This window comes from Belonocnema kinseyi, chromosome 3, assembly GCF_010883055.1.
Source record: "Belonocnema kinseyi isolate 2016_QV_RU_SX_M_011 chromosome 3, B_treatae_v1, whole genome shotgun sequence".
In the NCBI taxonomy this organism is placed as follows: Eukaryota; Metazoa; Arthropoda; class Insecta; order Hymenoptera; family Cynipidae; genus Belonocnema; species Belonocnema kinseyi.
Window position 1 is genome coordinate 102805512 of NC_046659.1, and position 21563 is coordinate 102827074.

General features: G+C 25.1%; 1 protein-coding gene across 1 annotated transcript in view; it reads right to left on the reverse strand.

The window, feature by feature from the left end:
- The window catches only part of LOC117169319, a 30270-nt gene extending 12825 nt beyond the window's left edge, over positions 1-17445 (reverse strand). The window contains exons 1-3 of the mRNA XM_033355643.1: positions 17257-17445; positions 6908-7165; positions 5407-5543 (exon numbers count right to left, since the gene is read on the reverse strand). Of these exons, the coding sequence (XP_033211534.1) occupies positions 5407-5543; positions 6908-7165; positions 17257-17289 (428 nt within the window). The 5' untranslated portion in view covers positions 17290-17445. The remainder of the gene's footprint in view (positions 1-5406; positions 5544-6907; positions 7166-17256) is intronic.
- Positions 17446-21563: the final 4118 nt, after the last annotated feature.

Below are 21563 nucleotides of genomic sequence, written 5' to 3' on the forward strand. Positions count from 1 at the left end.
TATTATTCAAACTAAATAAATAAACGCAATTTATTGTCCTATTTCCTATATTTCAAATTTAAAAGCCTTTGGACACGGTGAACACAAAAAAATAATTTCATAACCGAGAACTGGTTTGGTCAGGTGGTCACCGTAGAACATACCCTTAAGATCGAAATAAAATCTGACAAATGTATAAGAAAAAGCAAAAAAAAAGGACAAGAAAGGAAAAGCAAAAAAAAGTAAAAAATATCCCCCCACCCCCCACTCTTAATGTACGTAATTTTTATTTTTCAGAAATTTTTTTCTAGTTATTGCTAGTAGAAATAGGCAGGGTGTCCGTGAACTTAATTTTTAAAATTCTCTGATTTTTTCTTGACTAATTTTTCATTTTCCTTTATCATTAAAATTCAAATACAAGCATTTTGATCTTGTAAATCTTTTAAAATAAAATATTTTACGAACGGAATAAAAAAGTATTTTAGATATAAATTAAAAATGTTTAAATTTATTAATTTATTTTAAACAAAAAATGCCTTTTTTTACTATAAAAGATGGCTTTTTAACAAAATATTCAGAATTTTAACATAATAGTTAAATTTGTAAACTAAAAAGGCAAATTCCCCACAAAAAAGTGTCATAGTTTATATTTCAATCGAAAAAGATGAAATTTATACAATGAAAAAGAATTCTAAAACCAAATGACCAATTTTCAGCAAATAAAGCTTTTTTACTTAACAAATAAATAAATGTTGATCTAAATTATTGAACCTCCAAGCCAAAAGACCATTTTTTTTATAAAAACTGAGTTTTCAAACAAACAATATCACTTTTTAGCAAAAAATTAATTTTTAACGAAACTGATACATTATTACCTGATAAAAGTTAAATTTCAAACTAAGAAATTTTTTTTTTTACGAAAAAAAGGACAATTTTTAGTTAAAAAAGATGAACTTAAAAAAATAGAAAATTTACATAAAAAATGCATTTTAAGCCAAAAAAAGGCTTTTCTATTAAACATAAACAGTTCAATTTGCAACCAAACACATAAGCCTTTAATAGGAAAATACAACAAATTTAACAAAGTAGTTTAACTTTCACCCAAGTAGTTGAATTTTTTATTAAAAAAGATTGATTTTCAAAAACAAAAATAGTTAACTCTTAACTATGATGAATTTTCAACTAAAAATAAAAATCTTTATACAAAAAGGACTCCTTAACAAAGTAATTCAAGTAAATCTTTCAAGCAAAATAGTTGAATACTCAAGCAATAATGAATGATTTTTTATCAAAAAGTTGTATTTTCATTAAAAAAAAATTAATTTCTACTAAAGCAGATAAATTTTTAAACCAAAAATGTAAATTTTTGAAAAAATAGTTGAATTTTCTGTTGAAAAAGATGTCAGTTGTCTCTTCACGATCAAAATATGAATTTTTAAACAAAAAATCAGTTTCTACGAAAAAATTAAATTTTTAATACGAAAAGACGAATTTAAAGAAAAGGATGATTTTTTAACAAAATTGTTGAATTCTATACCAAATATATGAATTCTCATGCAAGAAAGATAAAATTTATATTAAAATATGTGAATTTTAAACCCTCAAGTGTTAAGATTTCCATAGATTTCAGAATGATTTAAGAAAAATTTCAATGATTTCCCAAAGATGTCAAATATTTCACAAAGATTTCAAATATTTCGGATTGATTTTGGATAGATTTAAAAGATTTTACACACAAAAGCGCCAAAGATTTCTCAATGGTTTCTATAGTGTCGCAAATATTATCAAATATTTCGAAAGTATTTCTAAAATTTCAAAGATTTGTTCCCAAAGGTTTCCAAGGATTTCAGAAAGATTTCAATGATTTTCCAAAGATATAAAAAGTTTTTAACATTTCGCAAAGATTTGGTACAAATTTGAAAGATGTTACAAGGACATCAATGCTTTTCCAAAAATTTTAAAAATTTCACAAAGATTTCAATAATTTCACAAATATTTCAATCTTTTCAAAAATATTATTGAATATATATAAAATCTTTATAAAATATTTGAAATATTTCGGATAGATTTAAAAAAAATTGAACCGACTTCAATGATTTCTCATAGATTCCAAAAATTTCAAAAATATAGCAAATACTTAAAAAATATATTTAAAGGGTTTGAATGATTTTCTAAAAAATTCAAATATTTCGGATATTTCGCAAAGATTTCACAAAAATTTCGGATAAATTTAAAGGATTCACAAATGCATAAATTATTTCGCAAAAATTTAAACATTTTCACAAATATTATCAATTATTAAAAAATATGTTTGATATTTTACAAAGATTTTAATGAGTTTCTAAAGATTTCACAAAGATTTTTCTAATTTAAAAAATATTTCAAACATATTTTATAAACAATTGAATGACTTTCAATAAGATTCAGAAAGATTAAAAATATTTCGTAAATATTTTAGATGTATTTAAAAGATTTCACAGACTTCAATGATTTCTCAAAGATGTAAAAGATTTCATAAAGATTCCGGACAGATTTGAAAGATTTTAAAAAGATTTCAATCATTTAAAAAATTTGATCAAATATGTGAAAAATATTTGAAATATTTCGCAAAGATTTTACAAAGATTTCGAATAGATTTAAGATTTCATATACTTCGATTATTTTCCAAAGATTTCAACAACTTAATTTTTTTAAATATTTTATAAAGATTTCCCAAAGACTTAAAATATTTAATAAAAATTTCGGAAAGATTTAAAAGATTTCACAAATATTTCCATGTTCCTATTTTAATTTGAAAAAAATCTAAAAAACAAAAGAAAAAACTAGTTTTTTTGGACAAAAACAAAAAGGAGGAAATAAAAATCAGAAGGTAACCAGCCAAATTCCCTCCCTTCTCTTTATTGTACATTTTTAGATTTAAAATGTTTCACGGACTTTAATGATTTCTCAAAGATTTTAACAATTTCACAAATATTTTCCAATATTGAAAAAATATTTCAAATAATCGACAAAGATTGCAAATATTTTACAAAGATTTCCGATAGATCAAAAAGATTTCACAAAGACGTCAATTATTTCACAAATAATTCACGTAGATTTTTGAAAAAAATTCAAACGATCTGATGAATTTAATTTTTCGACTTCAGAGGGGGGCAGCTTTATATTTTGTCCCTCCCAGGGGGATTTGTGAGGGGGCATTGCCCCCTGTGCCCTTAGGGCTCCACCACTTTTGGTGTACTTATAGGGAGGCCGTTTTAATGAATTTAAGAAATCGATCCCTAAACCCAAACATTTTTCCATTTAAAGTCATAGAATCTGTGCTGCAAATTAAAGAACTCAAAGTGGAACTCTTGAATTTTAAACTATGAAAACTGAAGTTTAGGGTTCTTTAATTCAAGCATTTTTCATTCAAATGCTCAATACTTTACACGTGTGAAATGGACGCTACTAACATTTTTTTAAGGAATAATTTTACATTTAATGCAGTTAAATTATACAATTTTAAGCAATTTTAAGCTCGAAACATTAAAATGGGACGATTACATTCTTTTATAAACTGACCACTACTTGAATTAAAAGTTGTTCTTATCTTAAATAGATTAAGAATCCTTAAAATACTGCCAAATTATATTTTAAAATCAAGAAGCAGTCACCTTTTTATTGAATTTTTTTCAAATTTTAAATTACTTTTTAAATTGTTTCAAAACTTCTAAACATGTTTTAGAACATTTCGAATTTTAGCCAAAATTTGTGCTACAATTTTTTTTTATTCTGGCAAATTTAACAAATCTCTTCAAAATATTTCACATTCATTTTTAATAATTTTGTAAATATTTTAAAATATTTTTAAATATTCCCTTCAAATTAATTTTTTGGAAAAAAGTCACAATTTTTATTTTTATAGGAAATGTTTTTCGTTCTTCTGAAGCCTTTCAAAATTCTTAAAAAGCTCTTTAATTTTTTAGATAAAAATTTGCCAAATTTATATTTGATTTTAAATTAGGCCGTGGACTATTTGCACCGAACTTCTGGTAAGAATAGTTGGATTTTGTTGGTATATGTAGTTCGTTTAAATTATTTGAAATTTTGAATATTCTCAAAACTACTAAATATTTTTTCAACTTACTCCATTTTTTCTGAAAATAATTGTTGTTTAATGTTATTTTGACATCAAAATTCAACAACTTGACTTATAAATAAAAGTTTTAAAAATAAAACAATATAAATTGTAACGTTCAGAGTTTTTTTTAGTTTTGAATATTTTATTTATAATTACTAAATTTTAATGAACAGTCAGATATTTATAAATATTAAGTAATTATTATTTTTCTTAATAGAAAAATTTGAAATTGAATCGTTTTAAAATGGATTATTTTAGACAGAAATAATATTTGAAATTGAATAAAAGCCTGTGATTATAAAAACAGTGAATCATAGATATTGGCCCCCCTAATAGTTTTTCCGAGAATTGAAGCCGCGCCGCAAGTAAGAGTAAAAGTAGCTGCGCGGGGTGAGCGGTGGTCGCTCAGGCGTGAACAAAAAAAATCGTTTTTTACGAAACAGCCCTCTATTTGGGCCATTCCCCACCAAGGTCAGCCCCAAAATCTTCCCACTATCACAGTTTCCCTGTATATTAGTTTGAAGTGATTTTAAACTGTTAAATAGTTTATAAAATTTAAATCTGGCGTAAAAAATTTTTTTATTTAATAAGACTTTCCAATTGTAACAGTTTAATTTTTAACGTTAAAATCTGGAAATTCTAAAATTGTGAACTGATTCAAAATTGTCTTGTACGATCAATCATTATTCACTTTTAAAATCGTAAAATATAATTTAATTTTTAAAATGATTCATTAATTTATAGCTACAGTTGTTCAAATAAGAAGGTTTCATATAAAAAACTTCCATTTTAAACGCTTTTAAATTTTAATTGTTAAAATTTCTAAGATTGTTATTTTATTCTATTTATATAACAAATTTTTAGATCTCAATTTAACTAATTATTTAAAAAACGGTTGAAATTCAAAGCTGGACAGATTTTTTTTTCTACAAATTTGTAAAATCCCCGGAAAAATAAATTCACCCTTATTTCCCGGTTTTTTCTGGTATCATAAAATTTCCGGCTATTTCCTGGTTTTTCCAGGTTTCCCGGCCCAGCGGCCACCATGAGTTATCTGAAGAGATCAGCTTCGCTTTCACATGCGGAGAACCGCTGACCCAGCAGTGACGGGGTTGCTAGGCAACGTGCGTTCCGGGCGTGCGCGCGCACATTTGCTACTGGTCTGACAGGGGTTCTCCGCACATGAGAGCTGAGCTGCGCTTAACAGTTAACTTGAAAATTACTTTAATCCGCTCCCGGGTGATCTAATTTTTCATTCTTTGGTGAAAAGTGATTAATGCAAATTAAAAATTTTTTAAATTACTTACAAGGTTCCTGCAAAACCTGCAGCTTTATGCCTGAGTAAAGTTGGTTCTGGTGGTCGACACATAAGGATTAATTCTTGATCTGCAAGCATTACTACACCAGGAAATGCTGGGAACCATACCCTCAGATGAATAAATCCCTAACCAGGAACAAAAGTTTTTATTTATAAATTAATTAGGTAATTAGAAGTTGCAAGGATCCCAGCTCAACATGAGTTCAAAAAGGGGAAATCAGGGTAATTTTTTCACAAAAAGGAGGAAAATAGGAGAAAGATAAAATATTAATTTTTAATTTAGAAAAGAAGAAACTTTATTTTTATAACAAATTTTATATTATTAAATAATTTTAAACGTTCTTAGAAAAATGTATGCGTTTAAAATTATATTTTCAATTGAATCGTTTTTAGTTAAAACTTCAACTATTTGGTTAATAATTCGTTTTTATAGAAAATTAATCTTTTTGTTTAAAAACATAATCTTTTTGATTGAAAAATCAACTATCTGGTTGAATTTTTAACTCTTTTATTGAAAATTCATATTTTTGGTTTAAAATTTAACTATTTTCATAGAGAATTAAACTATGTATTTGAAAATTTAACGATTTTTTTTTATCTTTATTTTTCATCTTTCTATATTGGAAATTCAGTTTCCTGTTTAAAATTCTTCTATTTCAGTTTAAAAGTCAAATTTTTTCTAAAAAATTCGACTTTTTAGCTTGAATCTGTTGAAATTTGGTTCAAAATTCGTCTACGCGGGTAGGAAGTTGATTCTATTTGTCGAAAATTCGTTTTTTATCGTTAAATTCAACTGGTTGCTAATCCTTTTTTTTCTTTTGTTGAAAAGTAATCATTCAAAATAAAAATTTCAATTTTCGTTTGAAAACTTGTATTTTTAAGCCGAAAATTCAACTATTTGGTTAAGAGATAATTATTTTGTTAGAAACTTATCTTTTGTTGAAGAAAATTTTTTCTTTTTGATGGAAAATACATACATTTCGTGAAAAGTTCGACTATTTTGTTGAAGGTTTAATTCTTTTCGAATAATTAATGTTATTTCGTCGACCAGGAAAATTAATTTATTTATTTCCGATATTAGAAATGGTTGATTACTGGTTAAATAATTTTCTGGAGAAACGAGAAAAAAATCTACCTCGGCTCGGATTTGAACTGGGACGCCACCATTCATGAGTGGAGCGTTAACCAATGTGACCAACGCCGATTCAGCAGATAGTTCATCAGTTAAAGCTCCAATCGTGAATATTAGCGTCCCGGGTTCAAATCCGGGCCCAGGACGAATTTTTCTTATTTCTCCAGAAAATTATTTGACTAATATTCGGCAATAACTAACATTGTAAATTGATTGTTTAATTATTTTGATGAAAATTCAACTATTTTTATAAAGTATTCTTTTATGGTAATGGATTTTCAAATTTTTTATATCTTTAATGCTAGTTTAATGAATATAAATTAATTCTTAATATTTAATTGTATATGTTTATGCTTACATTTCTCTTAAGAATTCCACAACGAGAAAAGTCCGTCACTTTCAAAAAGTAATTATCTTCCTGTGGGTCATTGGGATCCGGCCTTAATTGACAGTTAATATCAATAAGTGGATCCGCTGACCTGTCATCTGCAAAAAGTGGACCTCCTCGAAAACCGACAGGTCGTTTTATTTTTGCTGTCAACAAATCATTTGGTGATCCGGCTCCACTACATTGAATATCTGAGACTTCATAGTCCTGAGCCACTGTTGCTGCCACCTGAAAACATTTTAATTTATGAGGGATAATAAGTAAATAATAAAATTTACATAATTAAATTGAAAATTGGAAAGAAGTATCCAAAACTCTATTAAATATTAGTCGCACAAGGCTCGTGTCAAATTCTAAGGTCTAGAATCTTAGAAGTTTTTTCCAAGTCCATCTGTCCAGAAATCTTATAATTTTCAATCAATATTTCCCCATTGAAGTTCTATTAAATCTTATCCTCCACTGGAGTTGTATCTAATCCTACAGATTATGCTTATATATAGAATACAGGATATGCTGATAGAATATAGAATATACTTATAGAATCTCGAATATACGGATAGAATGTAGGATATGCTTATAGAATATAGAATATGATTATAGAATATACGATATGCTTATAGAATATAGGATAAGCTTATAGAATTTTATTCGAATTGGCGCCCTTGGTGCATGCTATACTATTATCATTTTGCCATTGTAATTCTGACAAATCTTATCTTCCACCGGAGTTGTATATAATCCTATAGGTTATGTGTATATGTAAAATACAGGATATTCTAATAGAATATATAATATGCTTATGGAATATAGCATATGCTTATAGTATATAGAATATGCTTATGGAATATCGGATATGCTTATAGAATATAGAATATGCTTATAGAATATAGGGTATGCTTATAAGCTTTTATTCAAATTGGTACCCTTAGTGCATGCTATACTATCAACATTTTCCCATTGAAACTCTAACAAATCTTGTCTTCTACCGGAGTTGTATCTAATCCTATAGGTTATGCTTATATGCAAAATACAGGATATGCTTATAGAATATAGAATCTGCTTATGGAATATAGGATATGCTTATAGAATAAAGAATAAGCTTATAGAATATAGGATAATCTTATAGATGTTAATTTAAATTGGTGTTCTGGGTTCAAGCTATACTATCAACATTTTCTCATTGAAACTTTAACAAATGTTATCTTCCATCGGAGTTGTATCTAATCCTATAGGTTATGCTTATATGCAAAGTACAGGATATGTTTATAGAATATAGTACCTGCTTATGGAATATAGAATATGCTTATAGAATATAGGATATGCTTATAGAATATAGGATATGCTTATAGAATATAAGATATGCTTTTATTTACATAAAAAATTGGTATTTTCCAACAAAAATTATTATGATTTTAACTAGATTTAGAATCTTTAACAATTTTGAACTATTTTAGCACTGTTCGTCAGAAATTCGCATTTTTAATAGAGAAAAATGGTGTTTCAATAAAGGTTGACTACGAAGATTTCAAAGAAGATTTACAATTTTAGAAAAATTTAAGGTTCCGTTAAGGTTTTCCACAGGAAATCGGTATTTTAAACAAAAATCATTATATCTCGAAGAAGCTTTACAATTCCACTTATATTTTTACGGAGAAATTAGTAGATTTCAAAGAATATTCACGATTTTTCAATAATAATATGAAATACAAATCAGTAAATTTCAAAGGTATTTTCAAATTTGGAAGATTTTGCAAAATTGTTTATTTTGCTATGTTACAGCATTTAGTCGGTAATTCTTGATATTTTTAATGACAAATAATTAGATTTTAAATAATATTTACAATTTTTCAACCAGTTGAATTAGTGTATTTTATCTGCGAAATTAGTGTTTTTTAATAAAAGTCATTAGATTTGAATCCAAGGATTTTTATTTCAAATAATAAAATTTACAGTCTTAAACAATTCCGGAAATCTGTTGGTGATTTTTCTTCAGAAATTGGAATTTTTATTAAAAAGTCATTAGATTAAAAAAAAAAATAATTTTTTTTACAAGTTTAAGTTGAGTTAGTGTTTTACATCGAAAACTGGTGTTTTTAAACCAAAACCATTATAAATAATGAAGGTTTAAAATATTTGAAAAGCATAATGTTTAGAAGTTGAAAATTAAAGAAAATTTTCAATTGAATTTTCAACTGTTGTAAAAATGGTTGAAAATACAAGTTAATTCGATTTTCAACAATTTAACGCATAAAATTTTTGAAAATTTACTTTAAATTTGTGAAAAATAGATCGCCACTTCGTATCGTAAATACTTCTTAAATATACATAGTATTAAAAAAATATTTCCTCAACAAAATTGTTTGAACTATTTCAATCTCAGCAACGTAACATAAAAATCGGAAACAGTAAATTTGTAGAGAAGTTTCTCTTTAAAAAAATAAGCCATCAGTTGTCGAAATTAAATCATTTTCCAAAAATTGGTACGGAGCAAGAGTAAAAAAATTTAAAAGTTTGAAATGTTTTCATTAACGATTATTATTATTTTACTATGTGTGATTCAAATTATTTTTTTAAATATAAATTAACAAGAAGCTTAGATATTACTTTAAAATCAAATAAAAATATAGGAAAATCAAGAAAATAATGTGTTACAAAAAAATGTTTTTAAAACCTGAAACAATTGTTGATCATCTGATTAATATTAATTTCTTCCTACCGAAAAAAGCGAACTGAAAAATTGATTCGCTGCAGCTATGATCAAATAATTATAATTTAAAGAATAATTTAAAAAAATATTTTGTTATTAAATATTATATATATTGTTTTTGTGATAAAATTTTTGAAAAACTAATGTTATTATAAAAATGGGAAATTCTATCCAAAGCGTGTGGTTAAAAATTAATAATAGTCAAATTCGAAATTCATATCTGTTCGCAGATTATTCAAGTATTTATAAATAATTGAAATTATTTAAAATGTAGTTTTTTTAAACGTTTCCCATTTGAACTTATATAATTTTAATTTTTTGAATTTCAAAAATATTATTATAGGTTTTCAATGTGAAATTTCAAAACTTGAAAGATTTCATTTAGACTAGTTTTACACTCCTATAAAATCACTTTTTGCTTATCGCTTTAGTAGTTCGAATTTTAAAAAACCTTAAATCTGTTGAAAACCAGTTTCAAAATAATTTTAACATTTTGAAAACTCATAATATCCTATTTTAAATAATTTTAAAATATTTTAAAACCTGGTTAAAATTGAATCAAATCGGGTGTAATGTCAGAAAATAAAATTTTAGTTGATCACAAAAAAATCAAAATAATCATAAAAATATTTGTCTTGAATGAATAAAACCATATAAAATTATTTTTTTTATTTCTATTTGAACTTATTCAATTATAATTGTTTAAATTCCCAAACATTTCTTAAACATTTTCCAGAACCTCGTTTAAAGATGATTCAAATTAGGTAGTAAATATACTTCGAATATGTGAAATTATAATTTTGAACTCAATTTAATATAGGAATACTGAAATATTTTTGTTTAATTGGGACAATAAAACGATTTATTTGCTTTAATAATCAATAAAATATTTCTATTCTCCTAACAAAGTTTCAGTTGATTCAATAAAAAGCAGAATAATCAAAAAAATATTTTCTGAATTGATGAACACATTTAAAATTATTATTTTAATTGTTTCAAGTTTAAAAACAATCATGTAAACTTTGAACGTCAAATTTCGAAATATTTCATTTGGACTTATTTTACATTCTTATAAAACCACTTTTTCACATCTTTTTACAAAATTATAATTTAAAATTCTTAAATTTGTTCAAAATCAGTTTCACACAAAACGATTTACTTTTTATATTGTGTGCAAGCAATACGAAATTTTTTCTTGTCTTAATAAAATTTTATTTGATTCAACAAAAATCAAAATATTATTCAGAAAAATATTTGTCTTGAATTAATAATCCCATTTAAATTTTATTTTTATTTGAACTTCTTCAATTTGAATTGTTCAAATTTCTAAACATTTCTAAAAAAAACTGTTAATACTCATAAAATTATAATTTTGAAAAAAATGCAATAGTAAAATATTGAAATATTTATTTTTAATTGGGACGATAACATCGAATTATTTACTTTAATATGTGCACAAGCAATACAATATTTCTGTTGTCCTAACAAAATTTCAGTTGATTCAATAAAAAGCAAAATAATCCGAAAAATATTTGTTTTGAATTAATGAAACCATTTAAATTTATTATTTTAATTTTATTATCGCATAAACGTATTCAATTTTAATTGTTTGAAGTTTGAAAACTACCATTAAACTTTCAATATGAAATTTCTAAATTCTAATATTTTGTTTGGACTTGTTTAACACTCTTATATACTACTTTTTTCACATCGTCTGTAAAAATTAGAAATTAAAAAAAGTTTTGAAAGTGTTCGAAATCAGTTTCAAAAAAATATTTATTTTTCATATTGTATTCAAGCAATACAACATTTTTCCTTGTCGTAACAAAATTTTATTTGAATCAACCAAAATCAAAAGAATTAAAAAAATATTTGTCTTGAATTAATGAAACCAAGTAAAATTATTATTTTCATTTTCATTTGAAATTATTCAATATTAATAGTTTGAATTTCAAAATTTTTATTATAGGCTTTCCAAATTTGAAAAATTTATTTGTACCAGTTTTACACTCTTATAAAATAATTTCTTGCACATCGTTCGTACTAATTAGAGTTAAAAAATTCTTAAATCAATTTCAAAATAATTTTACCATCTTAAAAACCCATAAAATCTTGTTTAAAACCACCTAAAAGTATTTGAAACCCTGGTTAAAAACTGATTCAAATCAAGTGGGCTATTATATGGTAAATATATTCTGAATATGTAAAGTTAATTTTTAATTAAACTTAATAGTAAAATATATAAATAATTATTCTCAATTAGAACAAAAGAAGATTCATTTTTTGCATTGTCTGTGTGCAGTAAAATATTGTTGTTGTCCTACAAAAATTTTACTTGATTCTACAAAAAGCAAATTAACCAGAAAAATATTTTTCTGAAATGAATGGATCAGTTTCTTGGAAAAAATTTTTATTTTACCAAAAATATGTTTATAATTGAGAAAATAATTTTAAAATAAAAAAATCGTTTTAAATTAAAGAAAAATTTGTATTGGAGGAAAAAAACTTCTTTGACTGAGAATCAATGAATAATCTTTGATTCAAGAAAATTTTCTTGAATAAAAGAATTTTTTTTTCTGAGCGAAGTTTTTTTGCAATGACCAAAATATTTTTTTGTTATATTAATAATTAACTGAGTAGAATATTTATCTCAGCTTTGGACCCAAATGATTTTCTCGTACTCTCCTTTTGAGCACATGAAATTTCAGTACAGTAAAAGAGAAAATAAAATGAACGGTTCATAGGATTTACACGAGTAATAACAATTTTAATTCTCACTAAAGAAGAGCACGCATTTTGAGATAAATATAAACCTGAATACCTGGGTATTTAGTTCTCAAAGAGGCCAACTTAAATAAAATCTTGAGTTAACAAAGAAATTGAATATCATATAAAAACACAAATACTAAATGAAGACTAAAAATACTGAAAAAATTGTTTATGGCCATTTTTGTTAATTATACAGATTTATAGTATTGTAAATATTTATACAGAAAGCCGTTACTTTTTTGACACATATTTTGGCTTGAAAAACAGCTGTCCCAAAGTTAATTATCTTAACGGTAGAAAGGACAACCGGTGAATTCGACTCACTCAACGACCATTGATAATACCGAAATAATCATTATAGTCGAGATTCACGCACTAGTGACCTGTTTTTTTAAAGTTATTTCATTCAATTTATCTCTTCAAGTTTAACGTGAATTCAAAATATTCTTGCTATTTCAGGCTTGAGATTATTGCTATATTTGAATTATTATTATTATTTTTTAAATATTATTGAATTTAAATTAATATTAAAATATTATTAATATTTAATTGTAATTGTAAAATATGATTCATTTGCAATGTTGATTCAATTCAATTAAACAACCATGACTCATTTAACATATTTGTATTGTTATATTTATTCTGTTATTAATTAACCATCCCTAGCCACTTTCTAATTTATAAATAATAATTTTCTATTTATAATCAATTTTCAGTTTGGTATTTTTTAGTGATTTTATTTTTAATTTAACAATAAATTAAGTAATTTTTACATGAATATTATTATTTCAAAGAAAGTAAACCAATTAACTTTTTGTTTTCAGTATGTACTATTACAGAAATCGAAAGAAAAATGATCTAAAAGTGATTTTATTTCGGAAATTTTTTTCAAACTTAACTTAATTTCAGAACATAAAGTTTTTTTAAACATAAATCAGATATTACTTTTTTATTATGCATTTTTTTCGTTTCTAGTGAGTGACATTTTCCACTAAAAACGAGATTTTCACAAAAAGAAAGATTTTCAAAAGAATAATTAAATTTTTAATAGTTGATATTACACCAAAATGAGGTTTTAAATTTTGTAAAAAGACACGAATTTTCAATCGAAAAGGTATACTTTTCTACCATAAAGAATGAATTTTCTGCCAAACAAGACGCATTTTTAACAAAAAAGTTAATTTTCTACCAAGCAGCGTCATTTTCTAATAAATAGTTTGATTTTTAACCAAATAGTTAAATTTTAAAACAAGAAAAATAAGTTTCTACCAAGAAAAATGAATTCTAAAATAATAAAGATGATTTTTTGATCATAAAAGATGAATTTTCGACCAAAAAAGATAACTTAATAGAATATTTAAACTTTTGACGAAGCAATCACAGCTTTGACAAAATAGTTGAATCTTTTAACAAATAGCTGCATTCTTATCCTACAAAATTAATTTGTAAACAAATAGAATTACTTTCTAGAAAAAAAACGAGTTTTCAACAAACGAGTTAAGTTTTCATGCTAAAAGGTCGAATATTTTTTTTCAATAATTGACTCTAATGCATAAAAAGATTAATTTTCAACAAAAGGAATATATTTTTACAATAAAAAAGATGGACTTTCCACTAAAAAGTTTGATTTTCAAACAAAAAATATACATTTTTGACCAGGAATGTAATAGTTGAATTTTTTCTTAAAAAATTTAATTTCGTTAGGAAAAGCAAAATTTCTACTAGTTGTACCAAATTCATAAAGACGTATTTAAACAAACTAAATTTTTAACCAGAAAGAATAACTTTTTACTAGAAAGACAAATTTTCAACAAAATAGTGAAATTTTCAGTTCCAAAAATACTATTTTCAACAAAAAAGACGAACTTTCTACAGAAAAGTTCAATCCTCAATCAAAAATATTAGTTTTTAGAAAATAAGGTTAATTTTTGAACAGTAAAAAAGGTTAATTTTTAACAAAATAGTTGAGTTTACAAACAAGTAGATTTATTTTCGACTAAAAAATATGATTTTTCTAACAACAATAGAATTTTCAACAAAAAAGTAAATTATCTACCAAGCAGCTCAATTTTAAAATGAATAGTGAAATTTTTAACGAAAGAGTTGAATTTTCTACAAAAATAGTATAATTTTCCACGAAAAAAATTAATTTCTAATAGAAAAGAACAACTCTCTTCCAAAAGAAGACGAAATTTCAAATAAATACAAGAATTTTTAACAAAACGGTCGAATTTTCGACCAAAAAGATCGATTTAACGAAATAGTTCCATTTTTAACAAAATAAATTTTTTTAAACAAAATAGTTAAATTTTGAACAAAACAGTTGAATTTTCAACGAAGAACTTAAACTTTCAAGCGAAAAAGTCAATTACCAACCACAAAAGAAATATTTTAAACAAATTATTTAAGTTTTTAAGTTGAAAGTTCGAATTGTTTCAAACGCAGTTGATTTTTATATATGAAAATATGTATTTTCAACTAGCAAGTTAATTTTCAATACAAAATATATTTTCAACGAAATAGTTTAATTTGCAAGAAAAGAAAATAAACTTTTAATCAAAAATAGAATAGTTACTTTCTCTATCATTATAGTGAAATTTGTTAACAAACAAACAAAAAAAGAATTTTCAAATAAGAAGAATAGCTTACTAAAAAAAAAGACATTTCAAGAAAAAACCATAATTTTCAACAAAGCATGTAAATTTTCAATCAAAAAGGATAACTTAAAAAATAGTAGAATTTCCAATATAGTTAAATCTTGAGCAAAATAGTTGAATTTTAAAACAAACAGCTGATTTTTAATTAAAAATATGCATTTTTAGCAAAATAATTACATTTTTAACAAAATAGTTTAATATTTCATTAACCAGTTGAGTTCTCAAAACAAAAAAAAAGCTTGAATACTCAATCAAAAACATAATAGTTGATATTTCAACAAAACAAGATTTTCATTTTAAATCAAAAAGAAAGAAAAGTCAGTTATTAAAATTGTTTAATTATTAACAACATAAATAATTCTTCAACAAAATTTTCGATCAAGAAAATTAATTATCTAAATAAAAGATTTTTCAACCAAGTTGTGAATTTTCAACTGAAAAAGATACATTTTCAATAGGGAACTTAATTTTTAATAGAAAAAAATAAACATTAAACCACATAATTTGATTTTTAACAACAAAGATTAATGTTTCATTCAAAATGTGATAGTTACATTTTTAGCTAAATAAATTAATTTTCAATAACAAAATCGAAACTTCCACAAGAAAAAAATAAATTTTGAACCAAGCAGAATAATCTTCTATCAGAAAGACAAATTTTTAACAAAACACTGAAATTAGTTATCCAAAAATATAGTTTTAAACCAAAAAATTAATTCACAACCAAAAATGACGCATTTTTAACAAGACAGTTAAGTTTTCAAATAAAAATAATGAATTTTCAACAAAAGAGTTAAATTTTCAATTCCAAAAATATGATTTCCAAAATAAAAACCGTTATATTTTTAATTCCTAACAGGATTTTTAACAAAAAAATTCATTTTTAACCGAAAAATAAAGAATTTTCGAAAATACAGTTAAATTCTGAATTTAAAAATATGATTTTCAACATAATAGTTAAATTTTCAATTTAAAAAATATGACTTTCAACAAAAATATAAGCTTCAACAAACAAGACGAATGTTCAACAATACAGTTTAATTTGCAATTCCAGAAATATGATTTTCAATCAAAATGGCGAATTTTCTACAAAACAATCCAATTTTCAATAAAAAATATAAATTTTTAACACAAAAGTTAATTTTTAGGCAAAAAATTTTTTTTCACAAAATGCATGAATTTTTAACCATGGTTAAATTTACAGTTTAAAGAATTAATTCTCAACCAATAAAAATCGAATTTTCACCAAATTTGTTAAATACTCAACCAAAAATATGAATTTTTAACGAAAAATGTAATTGTTGATATCCTAGCCAAGAAATATTTGAATTTTAAATTCAATATTACTAAACATTCAATGTTATTTAATGTGGAATTCAATAAAAAATAAGAATTTCCAAAAAAATAATTATATTTGGAATTAGGTTTAATTGTAATTAATTATAAAAAAAATCTGGTGAACATAATACCAAATAAGAAATTGAGTAAGACATTTGAATTTTTAACCAAAAGATTAATTTTTAATTTAAAATGGTAATTTTTTTATTCAAACAGGAACGAATTTTTAACAAATATAACTTTTCAACGAAATAATTGCATTTTCAATACAATAGTTAAATTTTAAACCACAAAGCAGAATTTCTAAACAAATAATTTTTTTTTAACGAACAAACTTTCTTATTAGGTCCTATTAATTCAGTTTGGATTTAACCAGAAAACGAGAAAAAGGAAAATTTTCTTGAAAACAGGGAAAAAAAGAGAAACTATTAAAAAACGGTGAGTTTTTGGTTACAAAATCCTCGAAACAAAAATGAGTTTATAAAACGAGAAAGAAATTAAATGCGCCAATATTTGATTAAAATTAAATAAATTGAGTTCAGAAAAAACAAAAATATAAATTCTTCTTTAACGTCAAACATTAAACTACAAAATTAAACAAAATTCAAGAATCCAACGATAAAATTTGCGCAACACAATTTTTTCGAAAAAAAGCTTTTACTGGTCTTTTAAATTTTCAAGAATTTTACAAATAAAAATTTTATTCACCTATTCCGAATAAATTATGAAAAACAAAATCATAATTAAGACACACCTTGTAAAGCTCATGTGAAAGAATAATAATAATAATAATAAGATCCGAAAAATTATTACCATTATAATTATTCAAATGAATATAGTTTACTCACCGTGCAAAATCCAGCAACGAGGATCCTCCACATCGTGGAGAAATGGTTTGCTTATCACAGAATCAGAAGGAATTAAAAATAAAAAAATGAACACTATGAAGCTGCACTTCCGATCGGTTCTCGCGGGCAACTTTGAATACGAACGCAGAGCGCAAAGATCGGCGATTGAAAGGATGCAATTTTTATGGAGGTTTCTGACGGACTGAACCGGACCGAGGAGAGAAATATGATCCCCTAGTCCAGGAAGGAGAAGCTATGGAGGAACCGAAGAATCACCGTTAATCCATCCATGCCCCGTGCTTCCACTAACGACCATTCTTTACTTCGTCTTTTCTTTTCGTCCTCACTTCTCCTCTATTACTCTTTCTGCGATCTAATGTCCAGACTCTTATCTGCAAATGCCCTCTTTATCAATTTTCTATCAAACTTTCAAAAGATCCGCGGAACCAAATCTTCCGGGATATTTGGAAAGAAGGTTCTACAAGAAAAACAAACGAAAACGATTTTCTTTAAAAATGTTAATATAATTTATATAATTGAAGATAATTATTTAAGAATTATTGTAAAAAAGGCGGTGTATACTAATGCAGGCACTAACCAATGAGCTATTGAGCCATTTGGATCTTTGTTAAAAAATCTCGGCCAAGTATTTTGAGTTAGCGTCGTACTAAATCGTGCGGTGAGCCTAAATCATCTTCAAACTAAAAGTTTGTGAACTCAGTGTTTCTCTAAAGAATAAGGCATTTTTCTAACATTTAATTATTAGTTTCAAAATAAAGAAGAGAATCCTCGAGGTACTTTAATAAAACATTTTTCCTTCAGAAAGAGTTTATAATTTAGTTTTTTCAGAAAGGTTTATTTTTTATGAACAAGGTGGATTCTTATACAAATAGTTTAATCTTCAAATAGAAAACGTAAGCTTTCAATCAGAAATGGAATAGTTAGGTTTAACCAAGAGAGATGAAGTTTCTCTTTTTCAACTTTTAAAACACCCGAGGAACCAAATCTGTCGGGATATTTAGCAGGCAGGTTCTACACAAAAAACGAAAATGAGTTTTTTAAAATTAAATTTTCAATATATTTTAAAAAACTATAGATAATTATTTAATCATTATTGTGAAAAAGGCGGCTCTGCGGCCCAGGAGAGTCGTATTTGGTAAGTAAGCAGGATCAGAATGAAGTTGGAGACGGATGCTCGAATACGGCAATCCATGAAGTCAAAGCTTAATTTTATTAAATGACTAAAAGATTTGTTATTGTATATGTATTTTATTTTTACACAGTCATTTTATGCGCTCAAACGGTTCGAAAAATTATCTCACTAAAGATTCGAACCCTATCTAAACTAGCTAAATATATATATTTTAGTGTAAGCACTAACCAATGAGGTAGTGAGGCACTTGGAATGTTGTAACAAAATATCGGCCAAGTATTTGGAGTTGGCGTCGTACCAAATCGTACGGTGAGCCTTAATCATTTTCAAACTAAAAGTTTGTGAACTCAGTGTTTCTGTAAAGAATAAAGCATTTTTCTAACAATTAATTACTGGATTCAAAGTAAAAAAAAATTTCATGGTACTTTAATAAAACATTTTTTGTTTAGAAAAAATTTATAATTTAGTTTTTTTTTCAGAAAGGTTAATATTTTATAAAGAAAGGTGGATTTTTATTCAAATAATTTAATTTTCAAATAGCAATAATAAGTTTTTAACCATAAATGGAATGGTTAGGTTTAACTAAGAGAGACGAAGTTGCTGTTTTTCAACTTTTATCAAACTTTAAAAAACCCAAGGAACTAAATCTGCCGGGATATTTAGCAGGCAGGTTCTACAAAAAATTGAAAATCAGTGTTTTTTTAAAATTTTTAATATAATTTATATAACAGAAGATACTTATTTGATAATCATTGTGGAAAAGGCGGCTCTGCAGTCCTGGAGAGATGTGTTTGCTAAGTAAGCAGGATCTAAACGAAGTTGAAGACAGAGACTAGAACACGACAATCTAGCAAGCCAAACATAATTTTATTGAATTAACAAAAAATGTGTTTTTGTGTATATATTTTACTTTTACAAGGTGATTTTTAGGCGCTAAAACGTTTCAAAAAATTACCTCACTGAGGATTCGAACCCAATTGAAAGTACCTAAACCCCTGTATTCTACTGCACGCACTAACCAACGATCTATCGCGCCACTTGGATCTTTGTTACAAAATCTCGGCCAAGTATTTTAAGGCAGGATCGTACATAATCAAACGGTGACCTTCATCATCTCTAAACTCAAAGTTGTTGAACTCAGTGTTTCTTTAAAGAAAGAATTTTTCTGATAATTGGTTAGTAGTTTCAAAGTAAAAAGGAAAATCCTCAAGATGCTTTAATGAAACATTTCTTGTTTAAAAAGAATTTATAATTAAATTCTCTTCATTTCAGAAAGGATAGTTTTTAAATAAGAAAGGTGGATTCTCATTCAATTAGTTTAATTTTCAAATAGAAAAGATAAGTTTTAATGAAATACATGGCGTTTCTACATACCACTTGAATTTTCAATCTGAAAGTTAATTTTCTACCAAGCAGCTTAATTTTCGAAAAAGTAGTTTAATTTTTAACGAAATAGTTAAATTTGTACAAAAATAGTTAAATTTTTACCAAAAAGATGAATTTTCAAACAAGAAAAATAACTTTCTACAGTTTATTTTCAAACAAAAAAGACGAAATACTAAAATTTTATTAGTTTATTTTTCCACAAAAAGGTACATTTTCAACCACGCAAAATGATATTCTACCAAAAAGACAAAATTTCAATAAAACAGTTAAGCTTTTAATCCAAAAATATGTTTTTTAACAAAAAAGTTAATTTATTTACAAAATAGTCAATTTTCAACACTGATAATACTACAATGAAAAAAGACCGCGCTTCCTGCTGCGAAATTCATTATTTACAAGAGAAATATAATAAAATAATTAATAAAAAAGTCTGTTAATAACAACAAACTGCCTGCACATTTTTATAGTAAATTCGCAGATATATAATCATTATTTCAAATATGCAAAATCTATTAACACTTTCAAAGATATGAAACAATAAATAAAATGAAATATGAAAAAAAGGATAGAAAAAGAAAATTAAATAATGATAAAAAAATTAAAGATCACGAATTATATTTAATTTCCTCCAGAAACCAGCAGAAAAATTAAAAATAAATATAAGTGTGGTATTAATAAGAAATAAAAAATAGGATTCATAAATAAATAGTAGTTCAAAGTGAGAGTGTGATACGGAATTGAAAAGTTAGACTTTGATCCAATTTTTTTTTCATTACTGGCACAATCACGGATTTTAAATGACCTTTAAAACTCCTTTAAGAAATGCAACGATAAATTCTTTTATTGCAATACACATGAAATATAAAGAACAAGTGGCACAATTATGAATTTATGTTTTCTGATTTATGTTTTTCTCAGTTAATTGTGAGATAATTGATTGAAGCAATACCTGATGATAGTCGTATTTTTTTTACAAATAATGAGAAATATAGTCCTAATGTTACCCTTCATGAAAAATTATTGTAGGAAAATCATTATAAGCGTAGCTATAATGAATTTCCTATAATTTTTTCGCTATTATAGGAAACATTATGGAAAATAATCATAGAAATCAATAGTATTAAAATATTAAAATACTTAGTGCGAAAAGTAGAGGATAGTATAAAATTGATTTTGAACTACTTAGACAAAAGTGCATAAAAGTGCTTATATTTGAAACAAGCTTCATTTAGATTGCGGATATAATGAAACTTTAAAGTTATGCGTATTTTATACTTTTTGAATTATTATTTTAATAATATTTATTCCTATAACCATTTTTCCATAATAATTAAAAATTCTATTTTTATCGCGACTGTTTCCGTATTATATCCCTTTCGCTCATCATTAACATTTAGTATTATAAACGATTATATCTTTGTAAATTGAAAAAGTATATATTTCTGAATAACACAAAAATTGAGTAATGTTTACACACGGAAAAAAATTCTTGAGGCGAACGAGTAAATCGAGAATATATTAAACTCAAAGAAAGTGTATGCTTGGATTAGGTAAAACGTTTAGTTAGTAGAGTTACACATTTAGTTACTTTATGTAAATTGTTCTCGTAAATCAGGAATTTGGGCAAATTGCTAAGTTCGAAAGTTTACTATTTTTGACAGATTACGTATAATTGTATTATCTTCAGATTAGAAAAAAAATTTAGTTGTTATAGAAATATATTAACTTACAGTAGCCAATTTTTCGTCTGGCATCGCGAAAATGAATT